The sequence below is a fragment of the Lepidothrix coronata genome, unplaced genomic scaffold (assembly GCF_001604755.1).
Source record: "Lepidothrix coronata isolate B3197 unplaced genomic scaffold, Lepidothrix_coronata-1.0 Scaffold17, whole genome shotgun sequence".
Classification (NCBI taxonomy): domain Eukaryota; kingdom Metazoa; phylum Chordata; class Aves; order Passeriformes; family Pipridae; genus Lepidothrix; species Lepidothrix coronata.
In genome coordinates this window covers 8,115,401-8,128,962 of record NW_016690197.1, presented here as the reverse complement: position 1 = coordinate 8,128,962, position 13,562 = coordinate 8,115,401, and the positions used below count along the sequence as shown (strand labels likewise).

Sequence of the window (13,562 nt, the reverse complement as noted above, 5' to 3'; positions counted from 1 at the left end):
CAGGAGGTTATATTGGAACTTCAGAGTAATTTCACAGAAGCCTTATGTTCTCTTTTGCTGACCAAGAATCTCTCTGTGTCACATTCAGTAAGAAAACTAAGCTAAGGAAGATGATACCACAGTCACAGCTATTGTAGTCTTATGAGTCCTAAAAATTAAAATTCATTGGGGTCTTAGTGGCAGAAATTTTCAGGACTTCATAAGATGTTCTTGTTTTATAACCTTGATTTTATTTTACTGATTTTAATTTTTATTTCGCTCTAAAACAGACCAAAGCAGATGTTGACAGTGATTCCTTGCCAGCAGCCATTCGGAACTCAGAGGAGCGTCTCTCCAAGGGTGATATATACCTGCTGGAGAATGGGCTGAACATCTTTGTGTGGGTGGGAGTCAGCGTGCAGCAAGGCCTGATCCAGAACCTCTTTGGAGTGTCATCCTTCGGTCAGATTAGCAACACCTTGGTGAGCTGGATGGCAGTGTGGGAGCTACTGTCCGTGATAGTCACCCAAAACTTAAAACAATGAGAAAGCCAGTTGAGAAAATAGTGTTACATTTTTCATACTGGGAACAAGAGAAGCACAGATATGTGAAACTAGTGGAAATGTCCCTAGTCTGGGCATGTTGGGCATGCTTTTGCCTAAGTTTACTTGGCAAGCCACATAACTAACAGTGAAGAGAACAGTTGATACCTAAATGGAACAAATAAATGACCTTTAATTCTGATATCATGTTATATTCTCTTTTAAGTAGTTGAGGTCAAAGAGATTGTATGTTAATGGGGGTAGATATGTCCATACCCTTGTATAATATGACAAAACTGCTGAGTTTTATTTAACGTTGCTCTACTTCACATGACTAATGGGGATTGGATATCTTTCATTCCAGAGTGCCCTGCCTGTCTTGGAAAACCCCTTTTCAAAGAAAGTACGATCTATTGTTGACATGCTTCAAGGGCAGAGATCCCGCTACATGAAGGTAAAAATGTTGTCCCCCATTCACAGCTTTAAATCCCCTTCCCTTATTGTAGAGCAGGTGATACCTGGTAATGCCGGAGTTCTGAACTTATTCTTCCCAATCTCATAAATGTGATTCAAAGTTTTCAAGGATCTGAAAAAAAAATTTCACTAGTTTTCTGCTTATCATAGTTCTAAAACTATTTTTTTCAGACCTATTACAATATACTACTGTACAAACCACATATGTGGTATTTTTCTTCTGTTTAGAAAGGATTGAGACTTAACCCAGTTGATTTACAGAAGTCAAAGCACATAAGCCAGGATTCTGGTTATCTGTCTTTGGGTTTTTGAGCCATTGGCTTTTTGCTCTTTTTTCCCCAAGAAGAATAATTCTACTACCTACTCACTGTTGGTTTTGTTCTTGTTTTGTTTTGTTTGTTTGTTTGTTTTGTAGTTGATAATTGTGAAGCAAGAAGATAAGCTGGAAATGCTGTTCAAACACTTTCTAGTGGAGGACAAGAGCCTGAGTGGGGGGGCTTCATATGTGGACTTCCTGTGTCACATGCACAAGGAGATTCGGCAGCTACTGAGCTAGAGGAGTGAGTGGTGCTGGAACTCAGCAGTGACATTTCAGTCTCCACTAATGACCTGATCAGAAGGCCCAGCGCCCTCAAAAAGGACAACATAGAAATCTGTACAATTCCATAATTTTTAATACATGTTGCATAAGCAGAAATCCTTTCAACCTTTCCCAATCCTGTATGAGAGATGAAATATTTTCCTGGTGAGGGCTGAAAAAAAAAAAAAAGGCCTTTGATACCAGGTCTTTTATTTGCATCTAAATTGTTTCCTGTGCTTGGCAGGAGTTCACCCCCCACCCCATGCTCGCTAATCCTGTCGTAATGAATGTAGGTTTTTTTTCAGTTCACTGTACATGATTCAACATTGGGTGAAAAAGCGATAACTCTTCAAAAAATTTCTGGTAGCTGCTGTGTGTTCATGTGGGTGTGTGTGCATGCTCCGAGTGTGAAGGTGATGCACAGGTGGGGAGGACGAGAGGTAGGTCAGGTAACGGGAGCTGGAGCAGCCAAACATTTTATGTCTTCTCTAAAGAGGGAAACATGATGTGTCAGAGCAGAGATGTATCATGCGGCTGTCTGAACCAGAAAGCCATGAAAAATGAAATGAGAGCTAAGTGAGGAGGCAGCAGGACAAATTTCTCTCCACAATCTTCCCTGTACTATAAGTTGCTGTGCAGATCTGTAATGGAGTAATTAATAGTTCAGTGGGCAAAAATCAACAGCTTCTAAACAGTGTAGGGGTAGAGATGGTACTTCCTGTTGGCGTGTGTGGTGACTCCTTTCCTTCTCATTGCATGGCTCTGTATTGTCCTACTCAATCCATGTTCCATGGCCTCTCCTGCAGAGCTTACCTGTCTATCAGATGGTGGTGGGAACAAAATCCTCTTAACCTTAAGCGGAAACTATGTTTAACAAGGTGATGGGGGGCTGTGTAGGAACTGGATGATAAGGAAGTGGCCATTTTCAACCATATTATTGTGAATCATAGCAAACAAGCAGGAGTTTGATTTATACTGATGCAGATTTTTGAGATTGCTTTGTACCCTGGAATACAAGGAAGGAGATACAAAAACTTAAGAGTTAGACTGTACTGTAGTAGGTATCATAAGTACCTGATTTTGGTTATTGAAAGCATCTGGGCCATAGCAAAGAGTCTCATTACTGGATGTTTATACCCTCCCTGTTCTACCTACTGATCAGCTTGCACAAAACCTTTTTATAAGCCTGTTTGTTAAACTAAAATACCTCAGACAGATTAATCCATCCACTTTGGCTGCTCTGCTGCTCCATTTTGCGAGGGTGGATGAGAAGACTCCTGTGAAGAGGGAGCTAGTGTAATCAAATTCAGAATTCTAAGGGCTTCATTTATTCACTTTTGAAAGGGGGCTTGTATATTTTAGCTTGAACACTTAACAAGTGTTCTTCCAATACCCAGGAGTTTAAGCTACCAGTAGCACTAAAAGTGGAAGGAAGAATGTGGATGGATTAGAGAACATGTGATCTGGGCTTGATATTTCATAGGAAAGTCCTTGTTAAGATCAGAAAAAATATCTGGCTGTGGTTTTAGTTCCATATCCTGTAGCGTGTATATAAATCCATTTTTCTTCTAATGCTGCTAGTTTGTCTTCCCTCCCATCACTACACAGAAAGGGGAATATGAAAATTGTAATGGAGAAGCTCTTTCAAGATGTAGTTGACAGAACCTTCAGCGTTTTTGTATGAATGTGGCCAACTTTTTACTCCATGTACTGCCTCCAACCAAAAAATCTAGAGGATTTTTAATAAGAGGGAAAAAAAGAACTTCCCAGAAATATAAGGTGCAGCAACCACAGACTTCCACAAATACTAATTTCTAGTATTAATATTGGGGGGTGTGGGGGTGGAAATGAAATCATGAATGAACCTTTCATTTTCTTCACTTGTTTTTCCAATGCATCTTTTAATTTGTAAAGAAATAAAAATATATTAAGATGTATTTTATGTCATTGTTAGTAAATAAACACTGCTTATTTTTCCAAACCCTGTATTTTGCGGGAGGGGGGAAGCGGGAAGGGATGAAGTCTAACTCATTGCTCCTTTACAATCCAATCTTCTGCTGGCCAAGTTCAGTCTCTTTTTTTCGTTGTTGTTGTTGTTATTCACACTGAATGATAAGAAATTCAACAAGAGTCAACTGACAAAAGATACTGTTCAGCCTCAGTATTTGCTTAAGTGATTGGTTTTTGACATTCTGTCCCTTCTGAACTTCCATTTTGCAAAGAGATTTCCCTTTTTGCTAACACAGCTTTGAGTCATTGATTGGGGTGGGGGTTTTTTGTCTACTTTGGCAAATATTGCCCTTACCTTGTGCAATGTCAACTTAATGACTTCTGTATTCTTAACTTTTCAGAGAAATAGAGCTCCTATTTCAGAGTTAAGAAAGCAGGGAAGCTGGGTAGATTGGTTGGGGGGTTTGTTTTGTTTGGGGGGGGTGCTAATTGTAAAAATAAAGTTCAGAGTGAACTGGCAGTGTAACTTGACTGTAGCCTTGAACATTGATATTGTACAATTTCCTGATAACCTTAGAACGATCTGTATGAAAGCACATGACAATCATTGCTGAATATCCAACAATACTAAGTTTGCTGTAGAATATTTTTGAGATTACTCTCCTACAGAATGTACATAATATCCAGAATCTGCCACTGAACTGGTATTGTGATAATGGGCCTTGTGGATCTTGTACATTAATCATATGGAGTAAATCGTGCAGCTCCCCTTCTGATGCTTGTGGGAATTGCCTTGCAGAGCCCATGCCTGTTACACTGCTGGGAGCTCAGCACAGGACCCTGTGGTGTGCTGCTGGAGCAGGCCCAAGCAGTGTTCAGACCTATCTTTTCAAAGGAAAGGAAAAAGATTTCTGCTTTAACTTGTTCCTTACACAGATAAAGAAGACTTCTTTGCCTTGTGTCTATACTAACTGATGTCCTGTATTATAACTGATAATTCCTAAGTATTGTCATTATATTAAGTTAGGTCTTAAGGAATTGAGTCTTTTAGCAATTGTGTAACTGAGCAATTGAGTGGTAATTCTAGCATACTTCCGTTGGATTTACATAGTGTAGCCCAAACCAATTTCCCATTTACAGAATAATTTAATACCACAGGAGTTATTTAAGGTTGGTACAGAAAAGCAGCTTTCAAGGAAGCTTTAAAACTACCTGTAGATATTAAAAAAAAAAAAAAACAAAAAAAACAAGATTTCTGTTACTAAAAGGTGTTTTCTGTTCCCTCCGTTTATGGTCTTCAGCAGGAGTTAATCAGGGTGCTCTTTCCTGCAACACCTAAACGCCTGCTTGGTCGAGGAGCCACCTCTACAGCTGCCTTCGCTCGAAGCTTGCTGTGCCTCAGTGGAACAGCTCGGGCTTTTCCCTGTCAGCTGCAGGTACTGCTGCGGCAGGTGTGTGCACAGACGGATGCAGGAGCGGTAGAGGGAGAGAGGATTTATATCCCCTTCAGCCACAGGACAGTAGGGTTGGAAGGGACCTGCGAATGGGTCACCTCGTCCGGCCGCTTGCAGCCAGGCTGCACGAACGCTGACGGACCCGTGTTAGAAGTCGCTGCCCCTACGAGCTGCCACTGTTCCTGGAGCGTCCGAGGTGACAGAGCGAGAAGGCGGCACCGCTCCCGCCCGGCCCCACGCCCGGGCCCCTCCGCGCCCCGTGACGGCACCGCCGGGGCGGGGCCGGCGCCGCTTCCTGGGGCGGCGGGACCGGCCCGGGGAACGGGCATGGGGGGCGCGGGGCCGCGGTGCGGGCCCGCGGGCCTGTGGGTGACGCTGGCCCTGGCCTGGGGCGCGGGGGCCGCGTTGGCCGCAGAGGGGCCGCCGGCGGGAGCGGCCGCGCCGGCGGAGCCGTGTGGGGCGGAGGGGTGGGCGCAGGACGCCGTCCCGCCGGGCGCGGCCTTCGTCGCCGCCGCGTCCTACCGCGGGCCCGGCAACAACGACACGCGGAGCAACAAGGCGCTGCCCATCCTGCTGTGGTGGAGCGGGAGCCTCTTCCCGCACTTCCCCGGCGACACGGAGCGCATCGACTGCCCGCGCGGCTCCTGCCTCGTCACCCGCAGCCGGCGGGTTGCCCGGCACCGCCGCACCAAGGCGCTCATCTTCTACGGCACCGACTTCAGGGCGTACGAGGCGCCGCTTCCCCGCCTGCCCCACCAGACCTGGGCGCTCTTCCACGAGGAGTCCCCCATGAACAACTACGTGCTCTCGCACCCGCCCGGCATCCAGCTCTTCAACTACACGGCCACCTTCCGCCGCGAGTCCGACTACCCGCTGACGCTGCAGTGGCTGCCCGGCGCGGGGTACCTGCGGGGCCCGGCCGTGCCGCTGGCCGAGAAGGACGCGTGGCGGCGGAGGGGCTACGCGCCCGTGCTGTACATGCAGTCCCACTGCGATGTGCCCTCGGACAGGGACCGCTACGTGCGGGAGCTCATGAAGTACATCCAGGTACATCCACGGGGGAAGCTGTGGCGTGGTGCTGGGAGCACCTGGCTACGCCCCTACGCCGCCTCTTTTTAATGGGGTTTGTTTGTCCTTGTTTTTAGCCAAGACGCGAGTCATAACGGGATGCATGCTGACTACAAGCTGGACAGAAAAACTAGTTGTATTCCCTCCCAAAGCGTGATCTAGACAACACCGCATGCCAGTAGGTAGGCCTTATGTAGCTTGTTAGTTGTGGAGTTGTCTAGACTCGGGATCAGGTGCAAGCTGGGCAAAGCCTGAATAAGCTCAGTCTGCTGGACCAAGTGCTAAAAGTTGCTGAAATCTCTGGACCTTGAAGTTTGAGTACAAGAAGGCTGTTCATTTACAAGCCTCGCTCCTATTTGAAGGTACAAGCAGGCAGTAAAAAGGCAGGTTGCTGTGTTTTGAGAATCGCCTGCTTATCTATGTTGTGGTAGAACGATGTTTTTTCTATGGTGGTTTATACTGCTACAGCACAGCTGATGGTGAGTAGCTTCCTAAAGTAAAATAATGTAATTTCTTTAAAGCAGAAAAAAGTTTAGGGGGTTTTTTTCTCTTAAAAATTCTGAAGGATAGGATATTGATAAAAAGCATCTGTTTTTCATCTTTGCCAGAAACATCTTTTTCCTGGTTGTTTCTGTTGTTGCTATTGGCCATGATTCAGATACTGTGCAAGTTCATCATGTATTCACTAGTGAAACAAAGACAAAAGAATTTTTAAAATATGACTATTGTCAAAGTTTGATGCAAGGTCCAGTTCAAGTATATTGTCTTTCATTTTTAGACAGTATTCTTTTAGCTCCCCGCACCAATTTTTCTCAGTCTAACAAACAAAGGGAAAAATTTTGTCAGCCTGCTGAGCCTGGCAGGAACGATGTGTAATAACTGTTTGGAAAAGTCCTGGGTCTCTGTTAAGTAGAAGGATGACTTCTAAATTAACGTAGGGAGGGTCGAATGCTATTCCTTACTTGTCACTTTCTGATTTATCTGATAATAAATCCATTTTTGAGTGGCACTGCACACTCCCCCCAACCCTCAATCTGTAGCATAGTTAAAGATGCTTTTGAAACTCAGCACTTGGTTTCCTCTAAAGCTGGTAGAAGCGGGGCTCTAGGAATAGTTACAAGGGAAAGAACTTGGAGTGAAAGTGAAGCTAAGCCAAGGTAGCTAGGAACTGATCCAACTTTGTAGTTTTACAAGAACTGCAAGCTCTGAAAACAAGTTCCGGGTGAAGGGATCGCTTTGTAAAGATGCTGGTTGTTATTTCAGGTTGACTCCTATGGGAAATGCCTGCATAACCGTGAGCTTCCCAGTGAACGACTGAGAGACACTTCTACAGCCACAACAGAAGATTCTGAGTTTATGACTTTTATCGCCAGGTACAAGTTTCATCTGGCCTTGGAGAATGCCATATGTGAGGACTACATGACAGAGAAGCTGTGGCGTCCCATGCACCTGGGGGCTGTCCCAGTGTACCGAGGCTCCCCAGCTGTGCGGGACTGGATGCCAAACAACCTCTCCATCATTCTTATAGATGACTTTGGCAGCCCCCAAGAGCTGGCAAAGTATCTTGATTTCCTGGACAAGAATGGAGAGGAATATTTGAAGTATCTAGAGTATAAAAACGTTGGTGGAATCAAAAACCAGTTCTTGCTAGAGAGCTTGCAGAGGCGGGAGTGGGGCGTGAACGACATGACTCTGCCCAATTACCTGAATGGCTTTGAGTGTTTCATCTGTGACAGGGAGAACATCCGGGTCAAAGAGGAGCAGGAACACAAAAAGTCTCGTGGGAAAATTCCAGCTCCCAGACCTCGCATAGCTCAGTTCAAGCACATGGGATGTCCTGTGCCAACCCCTGGGTTTGGAAGTGTGGAAGACCTCACTGAAGGAGACAGGTAATGTACCAATATTATCCTTTTTGATGGGAAGGAAGCTTCAAATAATAGTAGCTGTAACTTTTAATAATCCTTTATACTTAAAGGAGCTCTTGATACAACTCTAGTTACATTTTATAATACGTCTTGTGGGTGTTGTGGTAGTTCTGCTAATATTGTGTAACGCTGAGGCTGGACAAGAGGCTTGGATGGTGGTATTGGTGGTTGAAAGACGAGCGTGAGACACCCATAATATTGTGTTAAAATGCTCTGTGACCTCGGGCAATGTGGTTATCCTCTGTCTATTGTAGCCTCTTTGTTTGGGGGAGGGATGTTTTCAGTACAGTGATGGTACAGCACTTGTCAGCCATGGGGTGAAAGCAGCTCTATACCTCGCTACAAAGTACTGGGTTGAGAACAGAGTTGCCACTGTTCAGTGCAGGCCTGGTTGGCTCCTGCTCACTTCAGGTCGGACATTAGGCTTCCCCCAGAATACAAGACTTAGTGTTGTTTTGTGTGACAAAACTCTGGCTAGTGTTGAAGGACACCATCCCGTTTGTTTAGGAGAGGGATCACGCAGGGCAGAGAACAGGCTGAGTATCTTGTCCGGGGGATTGCAGACAGGGATGGCTGGTGTTGCTGGAACCTCCTTATAGCCCTCAGTATGAGCTGCCCTCCAGTCTGTCAGCAGGGAACTACCTGCACCAACCCTTGGGCAACCACTTTTGACAGGCAGAAGAGTGTTGATTGCATGATCTACTCCATTTATACATGCATTGGTACAAAAGAAGTTAATGCTTTGGTGTTCCCAAACCTTTGGGCTTTTCCATTGACAGTGTTTGAAGTTGCAGTTGATAGAAGGAAGGGTTCTTGCAGTTCCTAAACTATATGTGGACTTTGTGAGGTGTGTATTACTCCTATAACATGTTTGGATTCCCTGGGTTTATCACTTTTCTTTGCATTACCTGCACCAGTTTCTCTTTTTAGACAATTACTCAAGTGCGTGCAATTCACTCTGTATAAGCCGTCAGACAGCCATCATAAAGATAAACCTTCAGCCATAGCAGGAGGTTTTGTCTAGGTTAATAGCCATCACCAAAGATTTCAATGTTCTGATGTCAGTCTCACTGTAGTATTCAATTAATGAAATTTTTAAAATATTGGGAAAATCTCATGCATTTCCAGAAGGAAGTTGTCAGTGTACTTTATTCCAGTTTATATCGCTTTACAACATTGTTAATAGTTTTCTACACTAAGGGATTGAGTGCCTAGAAATGTTAAAATTAGTGTTAGGAGTGTAAGATTTCTTTTGTTAGAAGAAACAGCATGTTGAAAATTTAGAATCCATAATTTCAAGTATGCTAACCCAGAACTAAGTTCTGTGTGGATACGAATCTCTAAAAATGTTTTTATTACATTACGCATTCATCAGAAATGAAGAATTTTTTAAGTGTGGGAAACTACTTAATTCTGTGTTGGGATGCTTTCAGAAATGGCCAACTGAAATTAAAACAAGAAAATAAGTGTGAGGTTATGCAGGTGTTTTAGGAAACACCTATTTCACAAAGCATGTGATGTTCATAATCAAAAAGCATTTTTCACATTAAAATTAATTTTCATATTGACTAACTGAAAAGTTCTGCTTATAAGTAAAAGGAGTTCATAATCCTTTGTTTTCTGTTGGTTGGCTGATTTACTGGAGCTCTTTTATAGTAATGCCTTTTCTCAGTCTCAGTAGCAAAATGGTTTTTCTCCTTGCAGCATCCTACTCTGTAAAAGCATTCCCTACTTTTCCATAGGTTTTCTCTTGCTTGGGCATCAGGTGGCAGTAGAGAAGCACGTGGGAAGGCACACATATCGTGGCTGCCGCTGCCACTTGCAGGCTCAGGTGCTTCCATCCTTCTGCCCAGGGGTCATCAAGAGGGAGTTTTGAACAGCTGGTCCACAATCCGAACCTCAGTTGCATCCATGGAAGTTTCAATGTCTCACTGAACCACAGGATGTTATTCTTCCCCTGTTAGTAGCCATGAGATGTGTCTGGAAAATTTGTTCCAGGGAAGCTTTTACGTTGGCTGCTGTCTACTTTAGAAATATATGTATCCATACCTTCTGAGGCACGATCAGGGGCATCTCCAGTGAAATACAGTGGTTTCTGTCTGATAAGTATCTGAGCTTTCACTGGTTTTATCTGCAAAATGGAACACAGTTACTCAGAATTCTAAGTGGTGACAGTAACATAAAATTGCCACCAAAGCATTAGTTTAACATGCCCATATTTTGTCAGAGTTTGATAGTAATATTATTCGACAGTGTGATCCATTTACATGATTGCCTGCTGAGCCAGTCAATGGAGTGTTCTGTTACTTTAGAAAACATTATTGTGGAAAAAGGACACAGGCCTAGTGGAGATACAAATGATAGACTATATGCAACATTCAAGGTCTGACTATAAACACACACTGTGACTTGGAGTTCTGGAGCCTTCTGGAACTCCGAGAAAAACAAAGGTGTTTATATTAGAGCAAGTACCCAGTTACAGTAAGGTAATGCTGCTCATCTGCATGCTCTGTAACTCTTGTTCCCAGATATAATTAGTTTTTAGGGTTGACAGGTTAGCTGAATTGACAGAAGTGTTGCATCACAATCTCTCTCTATGCAGGTGTAGGTAGCTGCAGCACACTTACACCTTTTAGCTGTAGGTGTGGAGACGTGGTTTCTAAATCTTTATGGCTGCAGCCTCACTTGTATTTGGACACCCAGGCTTCACACCCAAGTGAGCTTACGAAGAAAGGCAGTAGAACAACCATTTGTATGTGTTAGGGTATGAGTCAGTCACTACAGTCTGTTGAATTCTTTGTACAGAAAACAGTGGGTTACAGTGCTACTGGTGAGTGGAACTTCTATGTAGTGGGAATCAGAATCTGTAGTTATTCTTGGACTCCCATCTTTGTGAGAGAAATGTTTGGTTTGTTTCATTGATAAGGATTAATTTTCTGAAAGTGGAATGTTTGAGGGGGTAACTTTAAGAAGATTAAGTGACAATTCCTTTCCAGTTACCTAAAGTTTTCATCTGTGGTGATATAAGGAAAGAGAAGCCACTGTGCCACTGATAAAAGAATGTTGTAAAACCATCATGGTTTTATTGTTTCCTTTTTATGTCAATGTCACAGTTTATTTATGACAAGAAAAATGAGTTTAACAGAGTATGAGATTTACCATTTGTGCATGTGAGAAGTCCCTTGCAATAGAATCCAGTAATCATCCAGGATTAAAGATAGATCTGTATCTCATGGTAATGATGTTTCAGGTGTATGTAGTTGGGAGTCTGTGGAGATTTGTGCAGTCCTGCTCATCCTGAGGTACCAGTTTTTCCCAACTGACAGAATCAGAGTGAAATTATTTTCTTTAAAACCCCCCAGTAATAGCAATTTCAAAAGAAAAATACTAAACTATTCTAATTTAATATTTTTGATGAAAGTCTTCACTCAAATACTGGAATTCTTTTTAGTGTTTTTTCTGTACAGTTCATCTGGAAAACATTTTCTTTTTTTCTGTTACCTACTGCCACTTAGTCTTGGGTCTAGTACTTAATGCACATAGACGTGTGCCCTTATTCAGTGCGGTAAAAAACAAGTAACTCATATTGGCAGTCCTTGAACAAAGGTTAATGAATTTAGCAATGTGATCTCATAGTACGTCCAAGTGCTGCATTTTACAAAGGACCCTCTTGGCAGATACTGATTTTTTGAAGCAGAAATAAGCCTCTGTCTACGATCCTTCACATTGGAGTCTATGTTAAAAAGCTTTATTTTGAGGTTTATGTTACACTGCAGAAATGTACCACCACAGATGGTGTTGTTGACCACAGAAAGCTCGTTCCCATGGCACACAGGCCATGTCCACAGGGACAGCGACTACGATGTGCTGTGCCTGGAGTGGTGGCTGAGATCTGCTTCTGGGCAGTGCAGTCACACTTGGTTCAAGGTATAGTGTACAGAGGGAATGCAGGAGGCGCTGTACTTACTTCTGTGATTTGAAGGGAGAAGCAGCAAAAAGCTCTGTATATAAGTTAACAAGTATTGGGTAACTCATGGATGTATTATAATGAGCATTGTGTTTGTTCCTTCTTTCCAAAATTTCTGATGGGCTCATATGGCTAGATAGCAGAAATAATGGAGAAGAAATAAATAGTTGCCATTTGTTGATATAACACCAGTGAGAGAATTAGTCCACATCATCATGAATGGGAAGGGAATTGCTGAAATTTGCAGTGATATAGTCTGTGCTACAAAAAGTTTGTGACTGTATGCATTGAAAAAGAGACAGCCTGTACTTGACCATCTAGTCTGGAGATAAAGATTAGGATCAGGATTGAGGAATATAATGATTTTTGTCTCTTCCATATATAACCTGAGTTTGTTAAAGGGTTTATCTGAATAAAAATTGATTCTTAGTGCTAACTGTTGTACACATACAGGCCACAGAAGGCTATTCTCAAACTAATAGGACTCTGTGACAGATTTTATTTTAATAGAAGTTTTTATTCTCTACAATTAACAATTTAGTCTCTTTGGTTAACACTGTAGTCATATACTGATACTTCTAGAATGTTGTAAAGCTCATGGTGAACTTGTATTTTCTGCAGAGAATTTTCATAGCAAGTTTCTATAAATGACTTGGAGCACAATAACAACATAGTTTGTTATGACCATCCCTGGGCCTGTTTTTCTCTTAGGTGAAAGAAAAACAATGATTTCAGTGATATTACAGCTGCAGACTCATTTGGGTTTTTTAATGGTTTGTGGTGATGTCTCTTTTTTTGTTTCAGTTGGAAAGAAATGTGGCTGCAGGATTATTGGCAAAGCCTTGATCAGGGTGAGGCCCTCACAGCTATGATTCATCGCAATGAGTCGCATCAAGGAAGATTTTGGGACTATATGCATGAGATTTTTCTCAAGAGGACAAGGCAACACTGACCCATCTTCGTAAGAGCTTGATTTGAAAATTGCGTTGAAAGTTGAGACTGTGGATTCTTACCTCGCTTCAAATGTTTGCCTTGAAATACAGAAAAAACCCTCTCACAGAGACAATTTTTTCTCGTGCAAGAAGTGAGTTTCTGTTATGATTGGATTCCAGCAGTGGAGATGTTAGCAACTGCTTTGCTTTGATTTGAATTTCAGCTCTCTGGTGTGAAGCTGCTTCTGACTTGCAGGTGTCAACATGTGGGGCAAAAGATCAGGGATTTTTTTTTAAGTCTCCAGAATATTAATTGTTTTTATACGTATTTTATCAGTCACATATTCTCTTCATTAAGATGTACTTTTAGCTGCTATTAACAAATGGCTTTTCCAGTGAAGGAGTTACAAAAGACAAATCTGTGGAGAGCAATTGTGCCTTACAAAATTGCAGCAATAAAGTCTCTTTGCCCCAAGTAAGCACGACTCAAATACTCCTACTTTTCAGGATAACTGATTAGCTATGGACAGGTCACTTACTCTCTGACTAATTCTTCTCTTTTGCTAACTTACCAGGTGATATGTACAATGGGATGAGAAATCAAATTATTTAAGTCTCAGCTTTCAACAAATTAGTTCACACCACAAAGTGTATTAGCTGGTATTGTGTAGAACTAAGTAAAATTGGTATG

The 13,562-nt window shown here is 42.7% G+C and overlaps 2 protein-coding genes across 5 annotated transcripts in view; both read left to right on the top strand.

The window, feature by feature from the left end:
* The window catches only part of SEC24C (SEC24 homolog C, COPII coat complex component), a 38,649-nt gene extending 35,097 nt beyond the window's left edge, over positions 1 to 3,552 (top strand). For all 4 annotated transcript variants that reach the window (XM_017807063.1, XM_017807062.1, XM_017807060.1 and 1 more), the window contains 3 exons: positions 270 to 461; positions 886 to 975; positions 1,411 to 3,552. In XM_017807063.1, coding sequence (XP_017662552.1) covers positions 270 to 461; positions 886 to 975; positions 1,411 to 1,551 — 423 coding nt within the window. In that variant the 3' untranslated portion in view covers positions 1,552 to 3,552. The remainder of the gene's footprint in view (positions 1 to 269; positions 462 to 885; positions 976 to 1,410) is intronic.
* Positions 3,553 to 5,302: 1,750 nt separating this feature from the next.
* On the top strand, positions 5,303 to 13,350 carry FUT11 (fucosyltransferase 11). The gene is made up of 3 exons (XM_017807114.1): positions 5,303 to 6,026; positions 7,311 to 7,936; positions 12,744 to 13,350. The coding sequence occupies exons 1-3, from the start codon at positions 5,307 to 5,309 to the stop codon at positions 12,889 to 12,891; spliced, it is 1,494 nt and encodes a 497-aa protein (XP_017662603.1). The 5' UTR covers positions 5,303 to 5,306; the 3' UTR covers positions 12,892 to 13,350.
* Positions 13,351 to 13,562: the final 212 nt, after the last annotated feature.

Bases quoted from the DNA above. Each gene is read 5' to 3' on its own strand.
- FUT11 (XM_017807114.1), top strand. From the start codon at position 5,307: ATGGGGGGCGCGGGGCCGCGGTGCGGGCCCGCGGGCCTGTGGGTGACG. The intron at 6,027-7,310 runs GTACATCCACGG...TTGTTATTTCAG, and splicing joins AGCTCATGAAGTACATCCAG to GTTGACTCCTATGGGAAATG. The intron at 7,937-12,743 runs GTAATGTACCAA...TTTTTGTTTCAG, and splicing joins GACCTCACTGAAGGAGACAG to TTGGAAAGAAATGTGGCTGC.